A 23,757-nucleotide genomic window follows, 5' to 3' on the forward strand; every position below is an offset into this window, starting at 1 on the left:
AGTTGGATCAGTGCTTGAGATGTGGATTTATACTTTGGAATGCCTAGCAATAACCATGCAGCAGCATTCTGCAGTGTTTGTAACTTATGTAAAAATAGTTTTCGAATATTAATGGAAAGCGCGTTACAGTAGTCTACTTTGGATGAGATGAGAGTGGTATCTACCATCTTCTGCAGGCTTGATAGAATAAAAAGCAACAATTTTCTTAGGGTTTTCAAAATAAACGTTTTCAAAATAAAGAAACACGATGAGGTAATGTGAATTATTTGTCCTTCAAAAGATAATTTGGTATCAATAAATACTCCAAGGTTTTTTGCTTTATCACTAGGGATAGGTAGAATCCCCAGTTCCAGGGGCCACCAGTTGTTCAACCAAAAAGAGAGATTTTTGGCAATAAACAGGACCTCAGTCTTTGAGGAGTTTAATTTTAGGGAGTTACTGCTCATCCACTTCCCGATATGAAGCATACAATTGTGGGATTGAGCTGCCGTGGCTCCCGGATTGTTGGTGACAGATACAGCAATATGCTTGTCATTCGCGTACGAAACTAAATTGAAACCAAATGACCTGATTAGAGCCGCAAGCGGGATAACATAGAGAGTAAATAAAGTGGGGTTGAGGGATGAGCCCTGGGGAACCCCACAGGGCAGAGAGAAGGCTGGTGAGGTAAATTCACAGAGAGACCGTCTGGATACAGTCAGCCAGAAAGGAGGTGATAAACTGGAGTGCATTATCTCTGACCCCAATTGATTCAAGACGATCAATTAGGAGAGCATGATTAACGGTATCAAATGCGACTGAAAGATCCAGAAAGATCAAAGCCGCATCTCCACCACTGTCTATTGTCTGCCTAATTTCTTTCATAGCTGTGACCAATGCCAGCTCTGATGACTACAAAATCTGAACTGTGTAGAATCAAGACTCTTTGTTTTGTCTAAAAAAGTAGTCAGTTCGTGGTTGATGATTTTTTGACCAATTTGTCAGGAAATGGTAGTTGTGTGATTGGTCGATAATTGTTAGGGTCAGCAGTATCTCAGTTGATTTTTTGATCAATGAAGAATAGACCCTTTCTTCCAGTCTATTAGAAAATATACAGCTTCAAATAGGTTGTTGAAAATGACTGTGAAGTGTGTGGCTATCACCTCATTGGCTAAATGAATTATTCTGGCTGGGCATGGGTCCTCAACAGAACCCGATTGAATCTGCATCAGTATCCTTTGAGTCTGATACACCGTCGGAGGTCCAAAATGCGATATGGTACTGTTGTTGCAGGTGTTCTTCAGCAGTCTGTTGTTTAAATCAACAGTGTGATTAGTGTCTAGAAAGGAATCATAGACCCGTTTGACTTGATCTTAGAAATGAGATGCTAGTGTATTGCAAATTTTTTTATTAATATTGTGATTCTTTGGATCTGGTAGTTTTGACAGCTTATTGGCTATTGCGAATAATTCCTTCAAGGAGTTCATAGCTCCTTCTGTTTTTGCCACAAAGTAATTCTTTTCATCAATTAAAATCATTTGTTGTAGGTCTGTAAATTTACTTTATATTCCTCTTTAGCTTCTAGTTTATACTCAAGTCTCCATTTACGTTCGAATCTCCTTTTTCCTGCTTTTCCTGTCTGAAGTCATCGCTGATACAGGGTTCAGAAGGATTAGTCTTTATGGGTATTAGAATTTTTTGCTGGAACTGAGTTAGTAGTACGTCCAGCCATTGATGGTAATTATGTGCATCAGTGTCCAAATCGAGGCAAACCAATGCAGGTGATTGAATAAGAGATGCACTAAACTGACTAGCATCAATAGTGTTCCATAGGGGACAAGTGATATTTCCAATTTGTGGACAGGATTTTTCTCCATTGGATAAGCCATTTATCTCAAACATGACTGCCTTATATTCAGGCCATGCCAAAGGAAGATAGGATAACCCATTGAGCTGTGGATTGTCCATAATAATGCCATCAAGCAGATGACCAGCTTTGTGTGAAGAGCCCTGGACAATGTGTTTCACCTGCACCAGCCATCTGATCCAGTTTATCAATATGGAAATTAAAATTGCCCAAGACAGTGAAATCTGTGGCGTCAACTTTTAATTCTACTAGGCTACCAATGGATTGGGAAGGAAGATTTTCGATGAATCTGTACCTATTTGCCATGTCTTTGGATGAATTGAGTTAACATTTTGGGATATTCAGCATGAGTCCAAAAATGTTCAGAGTGGTCTTTATCACGTTCAGCAACCATTTGTCGGGTTCTGAAGGAGCATGAACAAACCAGTCATCGAGATATGGCTAAACCGAAATGCCCTGGAGATGAGTCACAACTAGAACCACCACTTTCATGAAAATCCTCAGTGATGACCAAACACCAGATGGAAGCACTTTGAACCACCAGAGTTGGTTCAGATACAAAGTCCCAGAAATTTCTGCTGGGAGTTGACAATAAGAAGTGGGAAATAGGCATCCATCAGGTCGATAGTGGCTGTGAAGTCATTTAGTGGAAGTAGAGGAATGATTCTTTAAAGGTTCTCCCTTTTAAATGGGATACCTGGTACTCATGTGTTCACCTCTTTAAGGACATTCACCATCCGATAACTTTCTGTTACCTTGAGGACAAGGAAGATGATAGAGTATAACCCCAAACCTTAATACGCTTCGAGAAGTGGAACAGTGGCCCTCTTTTCCGCCAGGGCTTTGAGACCTTCCATTAATGTTGTCCCCTTCATGGGACATCTTGCCAATAGTGAAGGAAGGATCCCAAAGTCCACAGATAGAGAAGGAAATTCTATTTTGTGCCCCTCAAGACCACAAGTCTGAAATTAATTTCCTACATTTCTTCTGAAAGTTGTGAATTCAACCACCCACTCGCCATGTTTGGCCTGACTTCCAGAGGATCAGGAAAGAGGCTCTTTGTAGAATGACTCTTATTTCTGCATAATAGGAAATTGTCCCAGAAAGGATTTCCTTGAATCTTAGAAAACTGTTCTGATGACTGCTGTCTTCTAGATGATTGTCTAAATGCTTTCTTGGATGACTGTCTAATGAGTGAGGAACAGCGCGTCCTCTACTTACACTTATGATGCAGATTATCTTTTAAATTCATAGCCAAAAACCCTATATCTTTTAAAGGCCATCCCTAGGGCAGTAAACCTTTGATCAGCATCATTATTACATTCTCCTAAGCCCAGGTTACGTTGTGCTGCAAGAGGCACCACTTGCTAACACTGAGGCTTCTATCATATTAAGGAAGATATCTGACAAAAACTGAACGCACCGTCCCATTCCTCGTCATTGATCAGAATACAATGTATAAACGTGAACTGGTTGAAATCAACAATCGAGAGGTATTTGTTTCGGACATACATGCATGCAGTGCCAAAGAGGATCGCAAAAAACCTCTCTTTATTCCAGAATCAATCTTGTTTTCTGCTAGATCATTTAGAAATGTCCCTTCGTCATTGAAGGCTTTCCTACTAGACGGGCAACAACAAATTTTACCTGTAGGTTGTCAAGAAATTGACATTACATATTTGTCAAAAGGTAGAGACAGGAAATGACACGTGGTAGATTAATCTTTCCACACCTGTGTCCCCACATCCAACACATGCCAATGAATGGGAACAACTCTATTGGGAGCCTTCTGCAATTGTTTCAGTGACGTCACTTCCTAAGTTCCAAGCTTTTCAACTGCATGAAATCTCACATTCTCTTTTACATGTGCCAGCAGTTCAGGACACATGTCCTTGATATTATACTACCCTCTCCAACTGAATGATTTCACAAACTCGTCAGTACCCTGGCAGCTGAAGACACCACACCCTAGTTCATTAGTTCTCTTCCCCTCTACGTCAGACTTATTTTTCACAGACGGAAAGGTATCTAGGATAATTGCTATGTTTCCTTCCTGGTCATGAACTCTTGTCATGTCTCTGCCTTTTAATGGCAAGGAGGAACTTGAAGAAGAGTTTGTAAAAATGTATTTTTTTTGTCTGCATGTTTCCTAATTTTCCAAAGTAATAAGACCCCTCCACAGATGACCACAGAGGCTGCAGGACTTGAATTACAATCCTTGAGGCAGCTATTCAGGGTCCTCAAATAGTAGGCCACTAGTAATGCTCCAGCAGGCACCACAAAGACTCAGTCCACAAAGTCTTCTATAATGCACAAAATGCTCCCTTCCCCAGCACAGCACTTACTTGATTCTGGGGGCACCAAACATATATCCCCAAGGGAACTGTTGAATCTTCCTTGCTGTGCTGAATGAAGGTTTGCGGCGCGTTTGCTCAGCCCCTCTATTCACCACACCACTTAGTGGAGTGGTGTGGCTCACTGGTTAGAGGCGGCAGACCCGGAAGCAGAGAACGACCCGGGACCAGGGTTCAACTCCCAACGCGGCAGGGTCATGGACCAGGGTCAGGGGACTCGATAATTCTCGCCTCGGTGCCTACTCTAACCAGGGATCACACTCTGCAACTCTGGGCATTAAGCTTGCCTCATCTCTACAACGGCCCCCCACATTCGCCAGGGATGCCTGGTTTCACCTTGGAGATATCCAGTAGAGACCATCTCACAGGGATAGCCAGGACGGGTTCCCCAGCGGTCTACAGCGCCACGACGCCTCGGGCAGCAGTGCGCTTTACAAGACACATACGTTTACATTTACATTTACCACACATGCTCCGCAATCATCACACTTCCTTTGCATAATCAGGAGGAAGAGGGAGACGCCGACCCTTAGAAACACTGCGACCTACCCAACACAACTCTTGCGGCATGAAAAGCACGTCCAGCAACCTGAATCCTTCCAACCTTCCTCAGCCTTGTTGCTCCCTTGGCCGAGTCCTGTTCCCCTCTCCACCCCACTCTCCATCCCCTACCAAGCTGACAGGGAGGGAGAACACGGCTCACGATGGAGACCTAAAACGAAGAGAGGCCTCGACTCGCTGCATCCGCTTCTCACTCAAGGCAAGAAATACAGAAGGATCCTGGGAAGGCTAGTTCAGTTGGAGACTCAGTTTATAGGAGGTGGAGCTTGCAGTTAGCACTGCTTTTTACTGGTTCGGAAGTGGGATAAACCTCACAAGTAATGTTCGTGGCAATGCAGAGGATCGTAGAGGTAATGGCGGATGTTCACTAGAGTTTTGTCAGTGTCACAGGCAGTAAAAATTAACAAGGAAGTGACTGATCAGATCCAAGATACATTGGCAGAGCAGTGTGTTGCTGTACGTATGAATGATGGGATGCATTGCAGCTTAGGATGGGGATGCACGGAAAGAGCTGTGTGCATTCACTCTAATAGAATACAGTCCCACTTGTAGGGTCTACACTGAACTCCATTCACTGCAGAGACAGTCTCTGAGAGTACAATTGCACCTAAAAGGACTCATTGCCTGTCCTCCTCTCTACAGTCAGGGTCTCTCAGGGCGCATTTATAGAAATAACATACCTACTGCACACCTGCTATGTACTGATGGGACCTCAGTTTCAGAGAATTCCCTATTAGGTCTGCAGCTTTTTAACCAATTTCTTTAGCAATATGTGCTGGAAAATACATAACTTTGTCCCTATTGTTGAGCCGTTCCCTGCCTCTCACTCCCTGTTTATTCCCACACCCCTCCTTCCCTGTGTTAGTCCATTTCTGCATCATCTCGCCTCTGTCATGTGTGCCCGCCTCCCACCTCATGCGTCGCCGAAATCCCATGTCATCCATCCTTCTGCTCCCTGTTTTCTGGCTTCCTACTCCTGGTGGCTCCAGGACCAGATAGCTAGTAGCAGCCTAAGATAATGCAGCCTGCATCAGGAAAATGGTTCATGCAGGTTTTCAAGGGCTTAAGAAAGTGTTCATTAAAAACACCGAGACCTATTGGCTTTGCCAATGCTTATTATTTTTGTGAAAGTTTACTTTTCAGTCATTGAGGGATAAAAACATCCTAAGGGTCTGGCAGGAAGTGAGTCATTAAGGGATGTGACCTCACAATGGATGACGTGGGACACCCTGGGTGACGTGGATCACAACAGGTGATTGGTCACAATGGGTGAAGGTTCACAGTGAAGGGATAGGAGAGTTAAGTGAGAAGAGTTGCGTGCCTGGCGCCTGCCTGACATCCGGGAACTGAGCCGCTTATTTCACAAGGTAGGATCATATGAAAGACAATACAGGAGGCGTTACATTCACAGTTACATCACATCCAAAAATAATGTGTTACTGAGGAGACCATGTGCCTACGGGACTGCTGAGCTTGGAGCTCCGTCTCTTCTCAGCAGTACAAAGCGTGCTCTGGGGAGTGGGTGATATTGAGCAACATACATTTCATGTATTCAATCAATTGGACATGACAACCTTAGGATTTCCCATCCAAAACTTATCCAAAGTACAAATATTTTTTACAGAAAAATCCAGGATTATTTCAGTGTTTTAATTGGGCAATATTAATTTCTGAGACTCGTGCACTCACTCGGTGAAAGGCGTAAGCCGTAACTTTAAGTGAGTGAATGAGTGCACAACGACCTTCATGCACGGATGAGTGAACGAGTGAGCGATGGGGGAGTGAGTGAGCAAGCGGAATGCTTTTCCCCTGTTCTCAGACTGCGACAGATGCTGGGCGCAGTTGACTCTCCATGTGTTGGATTCATGACGCGTAAACCTAGCTTCATGCTAGACTCAGAGTGCACAAGCGGGGGAGGGGCGATGAGGGGAGTGTGGACGGAAGGCGAGGGGCGCAGTCATGAGGGGATGGCTGGGGGTTATGAGGCGAAGAGCTACTGCTCGAAGGCCGGGGGTTTCAGCAGGATCCGTCGGATCGGCCGAAGGCTTCTTCAGGAGGGGTTTTACTTCTGCGCGTTTCCATTCCAGGGGGCAGGTGCATGAGGCCAGGGAGGAGTTGATGGTGCGGGTTAGTTCGGGAGCGATGGTATCGGAGGCTCTGTGGAAGATGTGCGGAGGGCAGGGGTCTGTGGGGACCCCGGAGTGAGTCTTCTTCATGGTGGCGGTGATGAGGTCGACGGAGGCGGCGGACCAAGTGGTGATGGTAGGGGTGGTGGAGGTAGTGGCGGTGAGGGAAAGGGCGTTCATTGGTTCATTGAAACTGTGGTAGAGGGTCATGATCTTCTGGTGGAAGAACATGCTTAGCTTGTTGCACAGGTCTAGGGAGGGTGTGATGTCCGTTTCTTCACAGGGGGGTTTGGTGAGACGTTTAATGATGTTGAAAAGCTCACTGCTGTTGGCGGCATTGGCGTTTATCTTTTCGTTGATGAAAGTTCTTTTGGTGTCCTTTATCAGTTGGTGGTAGACTCTCATGGCGCTTCTGTGGTCGTGGAGTGATGATGGGGTCTTCTGGTTTCTCCAGACCTTCTCGAGTCGTCTGCAGGTGTGTCTGGCCTCAAGGAGCTCGGTAGTGAACCAAGCTGCTTTAGGGGGGCTTCTGGTGGTGGCCTGCCCTAGGGGGGCAAGTTTGTCTGTGCATCTGGTAATCCAGCTGTGGAGCTCCATGGCTGCGTGTTCTGTGTTGGTGGCGGCTGTGGGGGGTCCTGAAGGAGGGTGGAGTTGAGAAGGTCCGCAGTGATCTTGTTCCAATTGCGTTGTGGGGGGTGAGGGGCTTGTATGGGAGCGGCGCTGGACGTAAAAGTGAAATGGATGCATTGGTGGTCCGTCCAGAGGAGCTCCGAGGTCTGTGTGACCCGGATGTTGGACCCAGCGGCGAAGATGGGGTCCAGAGTGTGTCCAGCCTTGTGGGTGAGGGTGTCTACCAGTTGCTTGAGTCCCAGGATGGAGAGGTTCTACAGAAGAGTGATGGAGTCGGGGTCCTGGGTGTTCTCGAGGTGAAAATTCAGATCTCCTAGCAGAATGTAGTCCGTTGAGGCGATGGTGTGGGCAGAGGCTAGTTCCGTGATGGCGGCAGTAGGCTGCGCGCGTGGCCCCGGAGTTCTGTAGATAAGTGTGCCTCGGAGCGTGGTCCTGGGGTTGGTGTGCATTTGGAAATGAATGTGTTCCACATTGGGAATAGAGACGTTGGTGTTAGGTGTGGAGAGTTTGAGGGAGGTTTTGTGAGCAATGGCAATGACGCCTCCAGGGCGGTTCGAGCGGTCCAATCTCCTGAGTTTGTAGCCGTCCGGTATTGCCATTGCGATGTCCGGGCCGGAGCTTGCGTTAGTCCAGGTTTCGGTGAGAAAGACGACATCGGTTGTGAGCGTGTTGAGTAGGTGTCATATCTCAAGGGCGTGCCGGTGGAGGGATCTGATGTTGAGGAGTATGCAGTGGATGGGGTTTTTGGGGGGGCAGCCTGAGGAGTGGAGTTTGTGGCTGTGGTAGCGGTGGCAACGGAGAAGGTCTAGTGGCAGTGAGCGCATGAGAAAGCTCCTTTGGTGTAGTAAGGTGCAGCTTGTACGCAGGGCTCTTTGCAGCTGGGTTTGAGAGCGAGGAGGGCGGCGGTGGTGTAGTGGCGGTGGTCTGGAGGACCAGGGGTCCTGCCGCTGGGCACGGTCCAGGCGCGGACTGGCGCAGACGGGCTTGTCTTAGGCATGACAGCGGCGCGTCCGCTGCCTGCGACCACGCAACAGTGACCGTGATGAAGGGGAGGTGGGCGGGCTCAGGGAAGTAGTGGGTGGGAGTATGGAGGGCGGCGGGGCTTGCTGTCTGGCAAGGCGCTACGGCGCTTTAAAGAAATGTGGGCGAACCTGTGAGGAAAAAGGCAAAGTATACAAAAACACAAGAGCACAACCAGTATACACTAACTCACAAACCAGATGCCAGGAGCGCAAGAGTGTGAGATTACGACTCGAACTCTGCTGCTGCGGCTTGGAGGAGGCGAGTCTGATCAGGCGGAGCTGCCGGGGAACGTGCTGCCTGGCCGAGGTAACCGAGTTCTTTATGCATTAAGGAGCCACCGGGAGATTTCAGATGGCTAAATATTAGAATCTACTAGTCACAGATTTAACACTTATATTATTTGTGGGTCCGTATTCGCCATGGGCTTCTTTTGGGCACAGTTCAGAGATAACAGGGACCAGTATGACATATTTCATTAGTGCAGGGGAGTGTGTTCTCCTGGCAGTCTCTACTTCATGTGGCTCATCAGTATTTCCTTGTCATTGTTTTGTTCCACTGGATCTGCTTCACCATGGAACCACGGGTCCTCACTAAAACGCCCATTGTGGCGTCTGCGCCAGTATAGGGAGGTCCTAGGGCAGGTAGATGAAGGCTTCCTTTTCTGGGGAGAGTTGGCACATTTCCAATCTACAGGTTACTCTTTTCAGGACCTAGTTAAACACGCCTCCCAGCTTGATCCAAGTAGGAGGGGATTCAGTAAGCATACAGCCTCTCTTTTAGGTAACACTGAGAAAGGTCTACTTCAGGTCATGGGGAGGGAGGGGCTGCTCTAGAAACCACCGGTCCAACAAAACTAGTACTTATGTTCCCTGAAGAGCTGGTCAGATATCCCGCTCCCAGTCAACTCAAAGTCTAGTTTCAAGGTGTTGATGACCATGAGCAAGACATAAGTTGTATATTCCAGTTCCTAAACCATGCATCTGACTTAGGGGCCGATTAGGATGGCGGACGGAAAGCGTCCGGACCTCCAGTCTCGCGGGAAATGACCGTCCGACCGCACCGTGGGGAAACCGGCAGCAGATCCCCTCCAGCAAAACCCGACCGCCGCGGACAGAGGGGCCGAGGTAACAGGCCCAACTGCCGACAGTGCAGCGGTTTCCGTCCGTGGGCTGGCTGTGGTGCTGCGTGGGCGGCGTGTGCCTTATGCGGGGGGTGATTGTGCTTAGGTGGGACTGGTGTGGTATGGGTGCACTTGTGTGTTCCTGTCCCCACCAGGGTGTCTGGCGTGGGCAGGTACCAGTGTTCATGCATGCTGTTGCGTGGTATGTGTGTATTCCATGCTTGCGTACCTACGGCAGCGTCCACGACGGTTTTATGACTTGCTGGTAGTGAAGTAGGCACAGGGTCGGGAAGGCGTGTAGGACTGGGTCCATGGTGGTCGGGTCCGTGTGGTGGTTTTCGTGGCAATGCTTTCCCTGTCTATGAGATGGAGGTGTTTCCGCTGCGGTGTTCTGTTTTGTTTGCGACATCGTAATATTGCGGACGGTCGGGACGTTATTCCGCACGGCGGTGAGCCTGGATTGGCTCCGTCCGTCGTGGTGTCTGGTGTGTTCCCGCAGCGGTTCACGTTTTTACACAGCGGACATTAAATTTGCCCAGTTCCCCTTCCTAATATGGCGGACGGAAGGCACGCTGCTGGCGGACGATGAGGTGCATTTTCCGTCTCCTCCAGCCCAGCGGTCATGCATCCGTCCGCCATCCTAATCGGCCCCTAAGTGCATATTTTAAGGGGATCTGACTACAAGTAATTGGATTGGAGGATGTGCACATTCAATGGGGAAGCAAGAAAGATAAATTGTGAAACAGCTAGATAGAGATGGGAAGGAGGTGGGAGAAGGCTAACTTGTGAAACAGGCAGAGGCAGTAAATCATGGGTGAGATTAGGAGAGGTATAACTGGACCCGCTGAGCTGCCTTGCCCGAGGAACCTTAGGTTCTTAAACCAGAGTCAGAAAGCAACGTATTCACGAATGTTGCTGATAATATGCGATTAAAGCATGTTTTTGCCTAATGGAATGTATAAAGGTTGGGGAAAATGAATATCTACAGTTCATATTTGCGTAAATATTCTCAATTTTCTTTAGCAAACTTACCTCTACCTGCATCATCATCATTATTTATTTATGTTATGTTTCGGGTTGTATTTGTACGCATGGTTGATACAAGGTGCAAATGGGGCGTAGGTTCTTCATTGTTAAAGTGTTTGAGACAGAAGTCAACTCCAACAGATACTTAAATTACTTTTCTGAAAACTCTTTGAAAGTAAGAGTGAAGGCCTTCTTGCAAATTAATGTCCAGTCATTAATCTTCTATTGTGACATGCATGCAGTTATTTTTCCCTCCACCTCCCCAGTCCTTCAAAGGGCTCTAGCTCTGACTTTCACAACAACTGTTTCAGACAGGAAAATACAATTGGCTTTGTGCATGGTGGTAGGTGATTAGCGGCAGGGTGGCTATGACTGGTTATGACCAAGGAGATTGACGACTGCTGTGATTGGCTAAGGCGTTAATGCCTCAGCCCATAGGAACGCCCATTTTGCTTCTTTGCTTTAGGGCCCAGGATAGCCCTGCTAGCCACTATTTGGCCCCATTACAGAAAGGAAAAGTTCTTCATCCATGTTTTGGACATTGTTGAGACAACCAGCATCTGCCAATGGCCTTGTTGGGATATTGCTGGAAGGCCATGTACTTGAATATAAAGAGACTTAAATGTAACAACCTTAGACATAAAAAAAACAAATCGAATGATTGAAAGGCAGGATTGCTATGTGTCCCTCCAGCCAACTGCACTGTGAAGCAGTGCTATAGCAACTAATATTGCTTCCTGGGTAAATTAGCTGCCATGATAAATTTAAATTTACTGTTGGTTCTGAGGAGGCACCTATTGGTAGTCTGTGTGCACTATAAAAGATCTGTAAGATAACATAACAACATATCATAACATATCTTAACATAACAGGACTTACTTAGAGCTGATAGCCATTGCCCTTTTAAAAATGAACTTTTTCATCTGAGTAAGCTTCTGGTCCTAAGACCTCACATGATTATTCCAAACAGAAGTCTCTGGATCTTGCCACAAATGAGAAACAAATTGTGCCATGGCCATCATGAGATTTCCAGGAGCTCCACTAACAGAGGCACAAGCATCGCCAAAGTCTCGTCTCTCCACCAAACTTACCTACAACAGTGGGCTCCAGGTCTACCATCACCGCCCGCGGCACGTGCTTCCCCGTGCCCGTCTCGCTGAAGAAGGTGGTGAACGAGTCATCCGAGCTGCCCACGCATGCTCCATCACTGAATGTGCCATCCGGACGGATGCCATGCTCCAGGCAGAAGAGTTCCCAGCATGCATTGCCGATCTGGACTCCTGCCTGTCCCACGTGGACGGAGATGCACTCGCGCTGAGGAAAGACAAGCGGACAGGCGGAGAGGTGAAACACAGCGAGGCAAGGCTGTAGATTCTCATGGATATCAAGACTGTGGCAAACTACAAGCCACGGCAATCTTACCATAAATCTTTTAGTATATGTCTCTCTACATGTAATGTTATAACGTAGGTTGATGCAAGTCAACCAAAATCAAAGGGCAGTACAATACTAAAAGTATGTTAGGTTATTAAACATTTAAATAATATCATATTCGGAGCAATCTGCATACTATTAAATCTTTTAAGGATTTTCTATTACTTCATACTATGAATCTGATGTAACTTAAGCACAATTTAAAGTTACTAAAATGATTTCTTTGGACTCTGCACAAAATAAACCATCTATAGGATTGGAACTGAAAAAAAACTTTGTAAATGAACAGAAGCAGGATACCTTTTGCAAAGATATTTTATTTTATTTATTTAGTTTTCGTTTTTATGAAGCATAACTTAATCGAATAGGTATTGGTGTGCTGCACAAGAGATGAGGCTTGGGGTAACCCCTTACATAGGACCAACAAGTAAGCAATGAAGGCAAAAAGGTGACACTATTAAGACAGACACAGAATAGTTCACAGAGGAAAGAGAACAGAGAAAAAAAGAAGAACATAGCAGGGAAATGTGGGGAAGTGTAGTGAAGAGAAAGGAAGCAGGCAGGCAGTTTACAGATTAGGTATAAAGAAGAACTAAAAGGGAGAGGGGATGAGGAAATAAGAAACAGGGAAAAACCTGAGCTGGAGTGTAGCCTAGGTTACATGAAGAGTCGCGCAAGAGATAACGTTTTGCGGGTAGGAAAACAAGGAAGGAGAGGAGGTAATGTGATGGATGTTCAAGAGGAGAATGCATAAGGGTGGAAGGGAAGACATAAGTAGAAAGAGTAATACAAAGGACAGCGAATGGAGAACTTTCAAGGGAGAGACCTCGACTAGGCAGGTAAAGGGTTTACGATAATAGAACGAGCATATGTAGAGTAGGATGTGAAGGTAGGCACAGACGAAGGGGGAAGATCTTAGGTCATTACGGGGTTTAAGGAAGAGCGAGGTAGGAAGCGAATGAGAGAAACCTGGACGGATTTTAAACAAGACCTTTGCAAAACAGGATTCTCCCTAAGTCACTGAGAGAAGCTCTGTAGCAACAGATCTCTTTCCCATCCACATACCCCCCCGAATTTCTAAAACCAAATCTCCATGAGAGTCTATCTTCACCAAGGCTTTGAGATTTTACCAGACTAACCAAAGAGCAGATAAACACTAGCATTCTATAATAAGGGTGCATTACCCAATGAGCAGCACGCAATAGTTATTTGCTTGGATTGAATCGTTGTGGCCCATAGTAGAATATAAGTAAACCTTTGCCTAGTCTCAAGGAAGCTTGCCCTCACCTGGAAAGCCAAGCACAGCAGGTAGAGCCAGACCCCAGCTAAATCGATGGGGGTATTGGGAAGCATTCGGCTCCTGCTAAATTCTCTTCCCATCCACTATTTGAAAGATTGAGGAACACGCGAGACTTCCTGCTGTCTCAGAACACATGTATCGCCAGACAGACGGACTCTAACCCCTTCCCCGATGAGTATCATTGACAGGTATCGCTGAGTCCTGTAAGCTAAAGGGTGGGTAAAGGGATGTCAAGGGATGTCGAATGGGATAACTTGCCAACCTTGTACTCTTCCCAGAAGGCACTGAACCCACTTAACCACTTGCCAAACAGTGTTGACCATTGAGGTGGGCTAGGTGGTCTAACCTCATGCAACATATATCCCCTCAAATAGAGGTGGATCACACAACCTGAAAGGTTACCCAATGTAGGAGGCCACTGAAGGAGAGGACAGGCCCACCTAGGTGGGATGTGAAGAGCCAGCCTCTGCTTGCCATCAGCATCCACGACCATAGGAGAGTGAGTTACCGTCTGAGCACCAAGTGACTTACGCACACAGCCTTGGCAGAGTCGGGTCACCTGCTTTACAGACACCTACATATACGAAATAATTCACGTCCATACAGTCCTATTAGACAACCACATACACCTCCCACAGGAAGAGGAGATAGATTCCATGGTCCTAGAGCATCATCAGCTGCACATGAGGATCCCTCTAGCAACCATCAGCAGCACAATTCTATCCAAGACATTCAGCTATGAGTGATTCCTTTCTTTTTACTATATAAGGCCCACATTTCAAAATTGGAGAGAAATAGAACAAATGCACCTTGAGTGTCGAGATATGCTCTCCCTCACATTTTAAGAGACATTGCTACTTCATCCTGTCCGCAATTCTGTGTTCATTTACAAGTGGCAGATGCAATTACATGCCTTCTTGCTATCAGTGCACATGCCCGCTGATGTCACACGAATTAAGGATGACTTCAGCACCATGGACGTGATGATATTAGATGCTCCGCATAGGCTGGCGCCATGACACACCTGACACCACGTTGAAGGGTGTCTGACAATTTAAAATCACTTGATTCCGTGGCACGGCGCCATTCAGCTGGCCGCAGTCTCCCTCCATAAGCTGTACATTGTCTTTTTAGGACTTTTTGATAATGATAATGATGGGTCAACTCTCAACCTAATGATGCTTATCCCTCTAGCGGTACCTGACTAGGATACTGGCAGGTCAGGTGGCTCCATCTTGAGACATGAGTCAGTATCCTTCACAGATGTTTTCTCCTCTTGGTGTTTGTGTTGGACTATGAGTGTGTTATGTTATGTTATTTGAATTTATAAGGCGCACAGCACCCCAAGGGGTTTTCCGGTGCCATCCTGGTAAGGAAAGAGAAGAGGAGCAAAGATGTTACAAGTTAAACAGTCAAGTTTTCAGACATCTGCCAAAATTCCCATAAACCGTTTATTTTCATAGTGAAATCGGAAGTGATCACAGGGAGGGTCCTAGGTAAGCAAAGGATCGACAGCGCATGCACATCAATCTGATTCTGGGAACAATGAATTGAAACTGAGTAGTGGAGAGGAGGGGGTGTGAAGGTATATAGGGTTGAAATAAGGATTGCCGATATTGAGGGGCTAAACCAGTTTTGATTTTGAACATATAGCTCTGGGATTTGAATTTAATATGATTCTCCACCTTTAGCCAATGAAGGGCACAAAGAAAGCCTGACATAGAGGCAGTCGTAGGAACCTGGCAGAGCAGTCTGACAGCCGCATTTTGCACCACCTGCAATCTTGGTATCACATCTTTGTTAGAACCCAGATATAGGACATTGCCGTAGTCCAACCTAGATATAAAAAGGGCCTGGATTACTGTTCTCTGAGTAGAGAAGGGTAGCATTCCAAAGAATTTTCTTTAACCATTTGAGAAAGGTGAAACAGATTGCGGCCACCTTCGTCACTTGATGTTTCATTGATAACTGATCGTCAATGATAAAGCCTGGGTTACGCACTTGATAAGCAGGCTGGGGTAAGACACCCATGTCCGTGTGCCTGAGTTTGCATTGCCCATTGACTATTGCACCAACAAATGTATTGCTATGCAACCGTTTCTTCAATCTATGAAAGATGGGCATAATATTGATGGATCGTTGAATGAGTGATCATGATGTTTTTCCTTTCTCCTCATAGGTCTAATAGACCAGTGATTGCACTGTAAGGGCAAGGTGTAGCCATGATTTTGTTTTCTTTCCTCTATCCACCCGAGACCTTCAAACTAATAACTCAACCTGACCAAGATATGACCTAGATAGGGATAAGTCGGATGTATGATGATACAACGCGTACCATAACAACGCAGTATGTTACATCGCGGTCTTGACAACGCTAGTCATTGCATCGACTTGCGCTGGAGGGCTTTGGACTTAGGAATAGTGTGAATTACTATTCCAACTCCAGTCTACGTACATTAGGGAAGGTGTTGGAATAATAACTCTCACTATTCCTTAGTCTAGAACGCCCTCCAGTACAAGTTGATGTAACGACTTGCGTTGTGAAAAAACGCAATGTAACCATACCGCGTTGTAATGGTTTCGTGGTAAAGGATGTTTCCCGATGAGTCATAATCCTGACAAATGCCCCAGAACTGCATTGGCCTTAAGAAACAAAGGGCATAAAATTGGTTATAAAAAAATAAAAAAAAACAAAGGGCAGAAACTTGTTGACACATCACTAAAGATCTGTAATAGTACATTTGCTGATATAATGGGAGGTATCAATAAACTGACTACCATCTAACCATCTTTTACATATTTGTAACTTTCCCAAGGTTCCAGATACCTCACCAACTGGAAGGTATACCTCATAACCCTCTTATAAAAGCTTCAGGCTCACCTCACCTTTAAATTATAATGGTAAGGAGTGGCCAGGTGATGAAGCATGCCACTTGGTGGTTGAGGGCCTGAGAGTCGATAGGCAATTCACATTCTCCTAAGCTCAGTAGTGAGGGTGCCCTATTAAGCTTCGGTAAGGTATTTTCTTTGGATTACTATATAAGCTAACCATTAGGGTCTGGATGATGTCAGCACCCTGCAGCAACTGAGAATCCTCTAAGCATATAGATAGCCACACATACAACATGCATTGGCAAAGCCAAATGGTCTTGCATGTATAATGAAAATGCCCAGCTGTTGTGTTTGTCAATGTTTGTAAAGTATTCTTTAAAAAAAGTAAAATAAAAAAATGTCTAAGTTCTGGCGGAAAAGCAAACAATCTTACAGTATCTCAAACTGTAAATCTTTACAGAGGTCGGACTGGCCTATAGGGCAATCAGGCAGTGCCCAATGGGCTGATCTGACAGATCAGGGTGTGGCCTTGTTTCTTCAGCAGTTGTGAGCCCATTTTATGGCCAGTTGGGGCAGTTTTTACTGTTGATTTCAGTGATACTATCTCTCGAACTAGCTATCTGCTTCACTGATGGGGCCGCTATTATTTTGGGTCCCATGCTCTCCATGCCACTGGAGTCAAGTTAGCCTGGCTGATGAGGGGTGACACCCTAAAACCAGTCCTAGGATGCTTGTTTCCAGTCTAGGAAGGATCTGGCTTGGCATTTCGAGCTGGGCTGTCCCATGAGGGACAGGGTTGAGATTGATTTGCATATGGCTGTGTCTAAACTGGAATGGCATGGGGAGCAAAAAGACAATGGATTTAGGCACAGATCTCTGTACTGGGGTAAATGTAGGACATTGTATAGTATTCTGTCCATCAATTGTTCTTTTTGCATTTGTCACCCCGAGTGGGACGGGTTTGCCTAGATGTGTGTCCCATGCTCTCCATGCCACTGAAGTCAAGTTAGGCTGGCTGATGAGGGGCAAACCCCTGAAACCGGTCTTAGGATGCTTGTTTCCAGTCCAGGAAGGACCTGGCTTGGCATTTCGAGCTGGACTGTTCCCATGGAGAACAGGGTCAAGACTGATTTGCATATGGCTGTGTCTAAACTGGAATGGCATGGAGAGCAAAAAACGATGGATTTATCCCCAGATCTCTGTACTGGGGTGAATGTAGGACATTGTCCATCAATTGTTCTTTCTGCGTTTGTCAGAATAAGAGGAGGCACTCATCTCTCATGAGCAATATTGTATATATATATATATATATATATATATAAATATATATATATATACATATCTCATTACATATATATACATATATATATGTATGTATATAGATTCACTGAAAAAAAACAAAGGTTACAGGGACATTATAGTTAGGCTCAGCAGTTACCTGAGCTAACTATAACGTACGCCCCTACAATGCACTGCTTATGACCTCACATATTACATAACTCATGACATGGTCCTTGACATCACTGATGACATCCTCAAGTGAGTGTGTTTTTAAAAGATTATGGGTGCTACACATATATGCTAACTAACCTTCTACAAAAGTTAGATTAGTATACTAGTTGTACTACTAATGAGGGATACTATCTCTAACATATGTGCTCTGAAAGGGTGTGTGACTGTCTGTATCAGTGTCTGAGTTGGTGTGTGAGTGCATGCATGAGTGACTATGGGTGAGTGAGTGGATTTCTGACTGGGTCTGTAAGTGTGTGAGTGGTTGTATGGGTGTGTGAGTATGTGTGTGAGTGGCTCTATTGGTGTATAAATAGGTATGTGAGTAGCTGTGTGAGTGAGTGGGTTGGTGAGTGAGTGGGTGAGTGAGTGGCTGTGTGAGTGACTGTATGGGTGAGTGAGTTGGTGTCAGAATGGTTGTATGAGTGAGGGACTGGGTGTGTAACTGGCTGTATAGGTGAGGGAATGGCTGTTTGAGTGAGTGTTTGGTTAAGTGAGTTGGTTTTTGAATTGTTGTATTGGAGATTGAGTGTGTGTGTGAATTACTGTATGGGTGAGTGAGCAGGTATGGGAGCGCTTCTAGGCATGTTTGAATGGGTATGTAAGTGGGTGTGTCAGTAAGTATGTGAGGGCCTGCATGGGTGATTGTGTAACTGTGTTGAGAGGCTGTATGGTTGTGTCAGTTGCTGTATATGTGAAAACGTCTGTGTGTGAGTAGCTGTATGGGTGAGTGTATGGCTGTGTGGGTGACAGACTGGTTGTATGAGTGGCTATATGGATGAGTGAAGGGTTGTGTGAGTGGCTGAATGAGTCATTGAGTGGGTGGCTCAATAGAGGACTGAGTAGGTATATGAGTACTGTAATTGGCCTGTGAATGGGTATGTAAGTGGTTGTGTGGGTATAGTAGTGGGCGTACAAGAGGTTGTATGGTGTTGTGAGTGGGTGTGTGAGTGTGTCTGTGGATGATGTCATTTGAGATGGCATCAGTGATGTCATCAGTGGTGTCACTGACCATTGTCATGAGTGATGGAATATGTGAGGTCATAAGCAGTGCATTGCAGGGCGTAATTTATAGTTGGCTTAGGTAACTATAACTTCAGAATTTCAATAGTTCTGTACAAGTGAAATATGAACCTAACTATAATGCCCCTGAAACCTTTGATTTTTTTAAGTGGATTTCTATTGTTTTTTAACTATTAGGCATGTTTTCAGAGTGGTGGAGAAAGGGGACGGGACCTCGGACCAGCTCTCAGCAATCCCACTGTGTGAGACTTACTGCTGGTAACAGGAGGGCTTCTTGGCCCTCAAGGACCCACAGCACTTCATCCCACAAGAAGTAGTGCACCAGAAGGCGCGCCTTCAGAGTAGTGGAGAAAGGGGACGGCTTTTCACAATCTCTCAGCAGCCCCGCTGTATTGGACTTACTGTAGGTAACAGGAGGGGGTGTTGGCCCCCCTGGACCCTCATGAGCCAAGGGGACTTCTACCCTAAAAAGTAGTATGCCAGGAGGTGGGTTTGTAGAGTGTTGGAGAAAGGGGGCGGGGCCTCGGATCACCTATCAGTAATCCCACTGGGCGGGCCTTACTGGAGGTAACAGGAGGGGTTGTACGCCCCCAACGACCCTCATCAGCCCAGTGGACTTCATCCCCCAACAAGTTCTGCACCAGAAGGCCCCTTTGCAGAGTGGATAAGAAAGGATGGCCACGTGGCCCCCCACCTTTCCGGGCTGATTGCGCGGCTGTGGGAACCCCATCACTCGGGCTGGCCTTTTTTGCAAAGGGGGAGGTGGGCTGTGGAGCTCCCCTCCCCAGGCAAATTTCAGCCCTGGTGAACCCATCCCCAGGGGCCCGGGCTTCTTTTTGCGAATTTTATTTGTAATAGGGGACCCCATGGACCATCAAGAGCCAAGGGGGACTTCTACCCCAAAAAGTAGTGCGCCAAGAGGTGGGTTTGTAGAGTGGTGGAGAAAGGGGAGGGCCTTGGATCACCTATCAGCATTCTTGCTGGGTGGGCCTTACTGGAGGTAACAGGAGGGGTTGATGGCCCCCAAGGACCCTCATCAGCCCAGGGGACTTCATCCCCCAACAAGTAGTCTACCAGAAGTCCCCTTTGCAGAGTGGATGGGAAAGGGTGGCCCTGTGGACTCCCTTTCTGGACCGATTGCGGCCCTGGGAACCCCATCACCCAGGGCTGGGCTTTTTTGCAATGGGGAAGGTGGGCTGCGCAGCTCCCCCCCTCAGGCGCCCAGGCTTCTTTTTTCAAATGGTATTTGTATTAGGGGGTGGAGGCAGTGTGGCACCCCTCCCCGGGTCAATTTCAGCCCCGGGGACCTCATCCCCTGGGGTCCGCCCATTAACAAATGGGGACGAGGGACTGTGTGGTCGTTTGACAGCAGGCAGGGAAACAGACGTATGCTCTGCTTCCAGGAAGCAAGAGCATTTCTCGTCTCTCGCTTGTTGGAAACAAAGTGTTTGCTTTGGCTGGCGGGCTCCCCGAGACATAGTAGGAGCCGGATCTGGGGATTTGCCTATCCACAGAGTCATCTAAGGCTCCAGAAGGGGGCTGCACCGCCCCCCTCCTTTCATTTAGTATGGCCTGCCAAGGGGAGGCCGGGGTCCCTGGGGCTGAGAAAGGTCCCCCTCCCACTTTTAAAGTTACTTTGGCCCTGGGGAGGTTGAGGTCCCGGGGGAGGAGTCTGTGTCCCCCCATTACATTTAATTTAGCCCCAGGGAGGTGGTGATCTCTGGGGCTGTGGGGTTCCGCGTCCACCCCATTCAGGGGCCTGTGGAGGGGTTCCGAGCACCCCTGGCGAGGCGGTGGTCCCCCGGGCCTTTATAAGTCCCAGGAGGTGCACCCTGCAACCCCCTCCATTAACTCCCTAATGCCCCCAGGACCTGGCCCACCCGGGTGCCTATTAGCAAAGAAGTGCGGCAGCCCGCACCTCTTTTGTATTTATTTTTCAGCAGGAGCAGCGGCTCCTGCACGACTCCTACCGACAATTGTTATTTAAAAAACTATTTTTGCTCTGAAGTGGTCCCTCTGGGACTCCCCCAAGAGGCCTAGGGGGCCAGGGTATTCCCACCCTGCACCCTTCTATTTTTTTAATGTTTTTGTGGGACTTGGCTCAAGCAGAATCTGAAATGTTGGTAGCCAATCAGATCTCAGCACTAGATTTGGAGGGATTGCAGATCCTTCGAGCCCCTATAGAATTTGGATTTTGGTTAATATCTCTAAAACTACTGAACCGATTTATACCAAATCACAAAATGGCACTTCCCTGGACCATTATCTACCCTTCTGCCACATTTGGTGTAATTCCGTTCAGCAGTTTGGGCTGTAGCCGTGTATAAAGTTTGTATGGGAATTAACATGGGGAATGCACGTTTTTTGACACACCCCTTTTTCTCAGCCCCAGCTTGATGGATCGCCCCGAAACTTTTCATGCACAGCAAGAATCACAAGGGCACTTTTTTGGAAAGTTCATGAAGATTCGTCAACTAGCTTTATAGGCAAATCAAGAGTCGCTTTTCCGACGGAAATTCAGTCCTAACTATAACTGGCCGCCGCCAGTAGGATATATATAGCAACAGTCAATATATATAGAAAAAAACAATGGTTAAAGTAACCTTATAGTCAGGTGAATATGTCAGTGACAACATTACAACATTACAGTTTTCAACTACAAAGACCTGGGCTTCTATGGGTATTCACAAGGGCATATTATCAAGCCCATTATCGCCGCTTTAGCGGCAGTTTCCTGTTGATAAAAGTGGCGATAATGTATCGCCCTTTCTTGATAATATGGCCCCCGATTTCTCCTAGTTTGTTTCTCATTCAGCAGCACACATAGAAAGAGGAAATCACCTCCCTTCATTGTTTTTGTGCTGAAGGTGTCCCTTCCTGCACGAACACAATCATCCCTACAACGCAGACTCCCAAGATCGATAGTGCAAGGGTGTCTGCGTTGCCGCAGGGCAGCCCTTTGAGCGCCGGCGCAGGGAGAAAGGACAGAATAAGGTGCATTCTCACCCATTTCTTTTGACTAGGGCAGCGCAGCAGGGGGGCTTGCGTACATATGGGCGGGGAGCTAATGGAAAGAAAATCGCAGAGGATCACACGATGCGATCAAGGGGGACAGCCTGGATCAGAATGCTTTGAACTTCATTCCGCAGGTACCAAATTAGCATCATCTCACATAACACCAGCTCTAAGCGCTTCTCCTTTCCCGTGCTGGGCTCTCCCCTACATTCACTCCCACCCCCCTCATCTCCACAGACATCCCGACCCAAGCCAACTTACTGATTTGCTCCTGAGTCCCCACATGAGCAGAGGGACCAAAATCCAGTTCGTTCACTGGATTTCTCCCTAATACCAGCAGGTTAACGAGTGGCAGCTCCCTGGCCGGCGGTCCCGGGCACCCTTCAAGCAGCAGTCTGTCTTCTGTGCCCCCGGCATGACGGGGTCTATAAACGGACAGCCAATGGAGGCCTCCCGCACACAGACGCTCGCTGACCCCGAGACACCCCCCGGCAGCAGCCTCAGCCCTGCAGGGGCCGAGTGACCGCCAGCAGCCAAGGTGCTTCCAGCGCCGGGCGCAGGTTTATTCCTGGCCCGGCCCTGGCACCGCGGGCGGTATTTACTGCCTCCCTGAGTGTAAGGGGATAGGGGCGGGCAGGGCTCAGCAGGGTGCAGGCCGTGCCGTCAGCAGGTGTCAGGGCCCTGTGGGTCCGGTCCAAATACTACCTCCACCTGCAGCCCCGATGTGTATTCATCCACCACAGAAGTTTTCGAAGTCCCGAAAAGGCTTTCGTCACAACAGAAGGCGGCAGACTGTCTCTTTCTTATGTGAGGGTCTCTGTTCAGGTTGAGGGAAGCCCCAATGCATTATCTATAGACAGGGAATACATGTGTGATCCTAATTGCTTATCCTAAAGTGCGATGTACTCCAGGCTCCCTTGTCAGACATTGCTTGCTATTTTATAGCGCCCACTGCAAGCAGTACTGAGTGGTACCTGAGCGCTGCATGCTGATCATGCCTCTCTGCATGGTGACGTGCATGGTGTGGTATTACCAAGGCACCCACCCGATAATATCACAATGCCACCTGCGTTACCGGTTCCACCGACTCAGAACAAGAGAACTTTCTAGAAGGCACAGGGCCAAAATTCGAAAAAATGCAGCAAATGGCCTCGTAGTACAGTGGCCCTCCCGTTATTCCTCATTCCAAATCTCTTACTCGTAAATACCGGTATATGGGTCAGAATACCCTATAATATTGGTCTTACAGGGCTCAGAATTACCACTCCATTTGACAGGACATCTTGTAATAAGCCCCATGGAAGACGGCCTGTGTAAGACCTGGGAGGCCTATGCAAGGTACCATCTTGTCATTTCCTTTCAGGTACTCCCAAACAATCTGGAACATTTTGTAATTTTGATATAGGGGATCCCCGTGGTTCAGTTTTGGGGGGCTCCATTCGCTCAATCTCCCACTTTGAAAAACTGACAGCATCAAGATCTGGCAGAGGCCCAGCTTGTTAAAGGGACCGCCCGTTGAGTGATGTCACGATGGGTCTCAAACCCACACGGACATAATCAAAGAACATTATAGAATACCTGTGCTTGGTGACTATGAGCAATGCAGGACAGAGTAAAGAGAACTTCCCCCCCCCCTATACAATGAATAACCTCCTTAAAAGACTGCCTAAGGGTAGCCCCTTGGATTAATGCAGTGGTTCCCAATCTGTGGTTTGGGAACACCTGGGGGTCCGTGAAGCCCCCTCAGGGGACCAACGACTACTTAGAAAATTAAATAATATTAATAGGTTAATAAAATGTAAATCAATAATGTAACTAAATGTGCAATTGAAAGTTTTAAACGTACTGTAAATGGAAAGGAATTTGATATTGAAGGCTACAAATTAAATAAGTATCCTCAGATTGACTCGAGCAGTGAAGGTGCATCAACAGAATATAGTATGGATGGTAAGTGGCCT

General features: G+C 47.0%; 1 protein-coding gene across 2 annotated transcripts in view; it reads right to left on the reverse strand.

The window, feature by feature from the left end:
- Positions 1-23,757, reverse strand: part of TUBA8 (tubulin alpha 8) — a 71,000-nt gene that overhangs the window by 30,744 nt on the left and 16,499 nt on the right. Inside the window, exons 1-2 of one of the 2 annotated variants that reach the window (XM_086952918.1) lie at positions 22,061-22,199; positions 11,778-12,000 (exon numbers count right to left, since the gene is read on the reverse strand). In XM_086952918.1, coding sequence (XP_086809044.1) covers positions 11,778-12,000; positions 22,061-22,084 — 247 coding nt within the window. In that variant the 5' untranslated portion in view covers positions 22,085-22,199. Of the gene's footprint in view, positions 1-11,777; positions 12,001-22,060; positions 22,200-23,757 lie in introns of those variants that run through there. The other variant, XM_086952919.1, reaches the window with a different exon arrangement.

The sequence above is a fragment of the Lissotriton vulgaris genome, chromosome 1_2, assembly GCF_964263255.1.
Source record: "Lissotriton vulgaris chromosome 1_2, aLisVul1.2, whole genome shotgun sequence".
In the NCBI taxonomy this organism is placed as follows: domain Eukaryota; kingdom Metazoa; phylum Chordata; class Amphibia; order Caudata; family Salamandridae; genus Lissotriton; species Lissotriton vulgaris.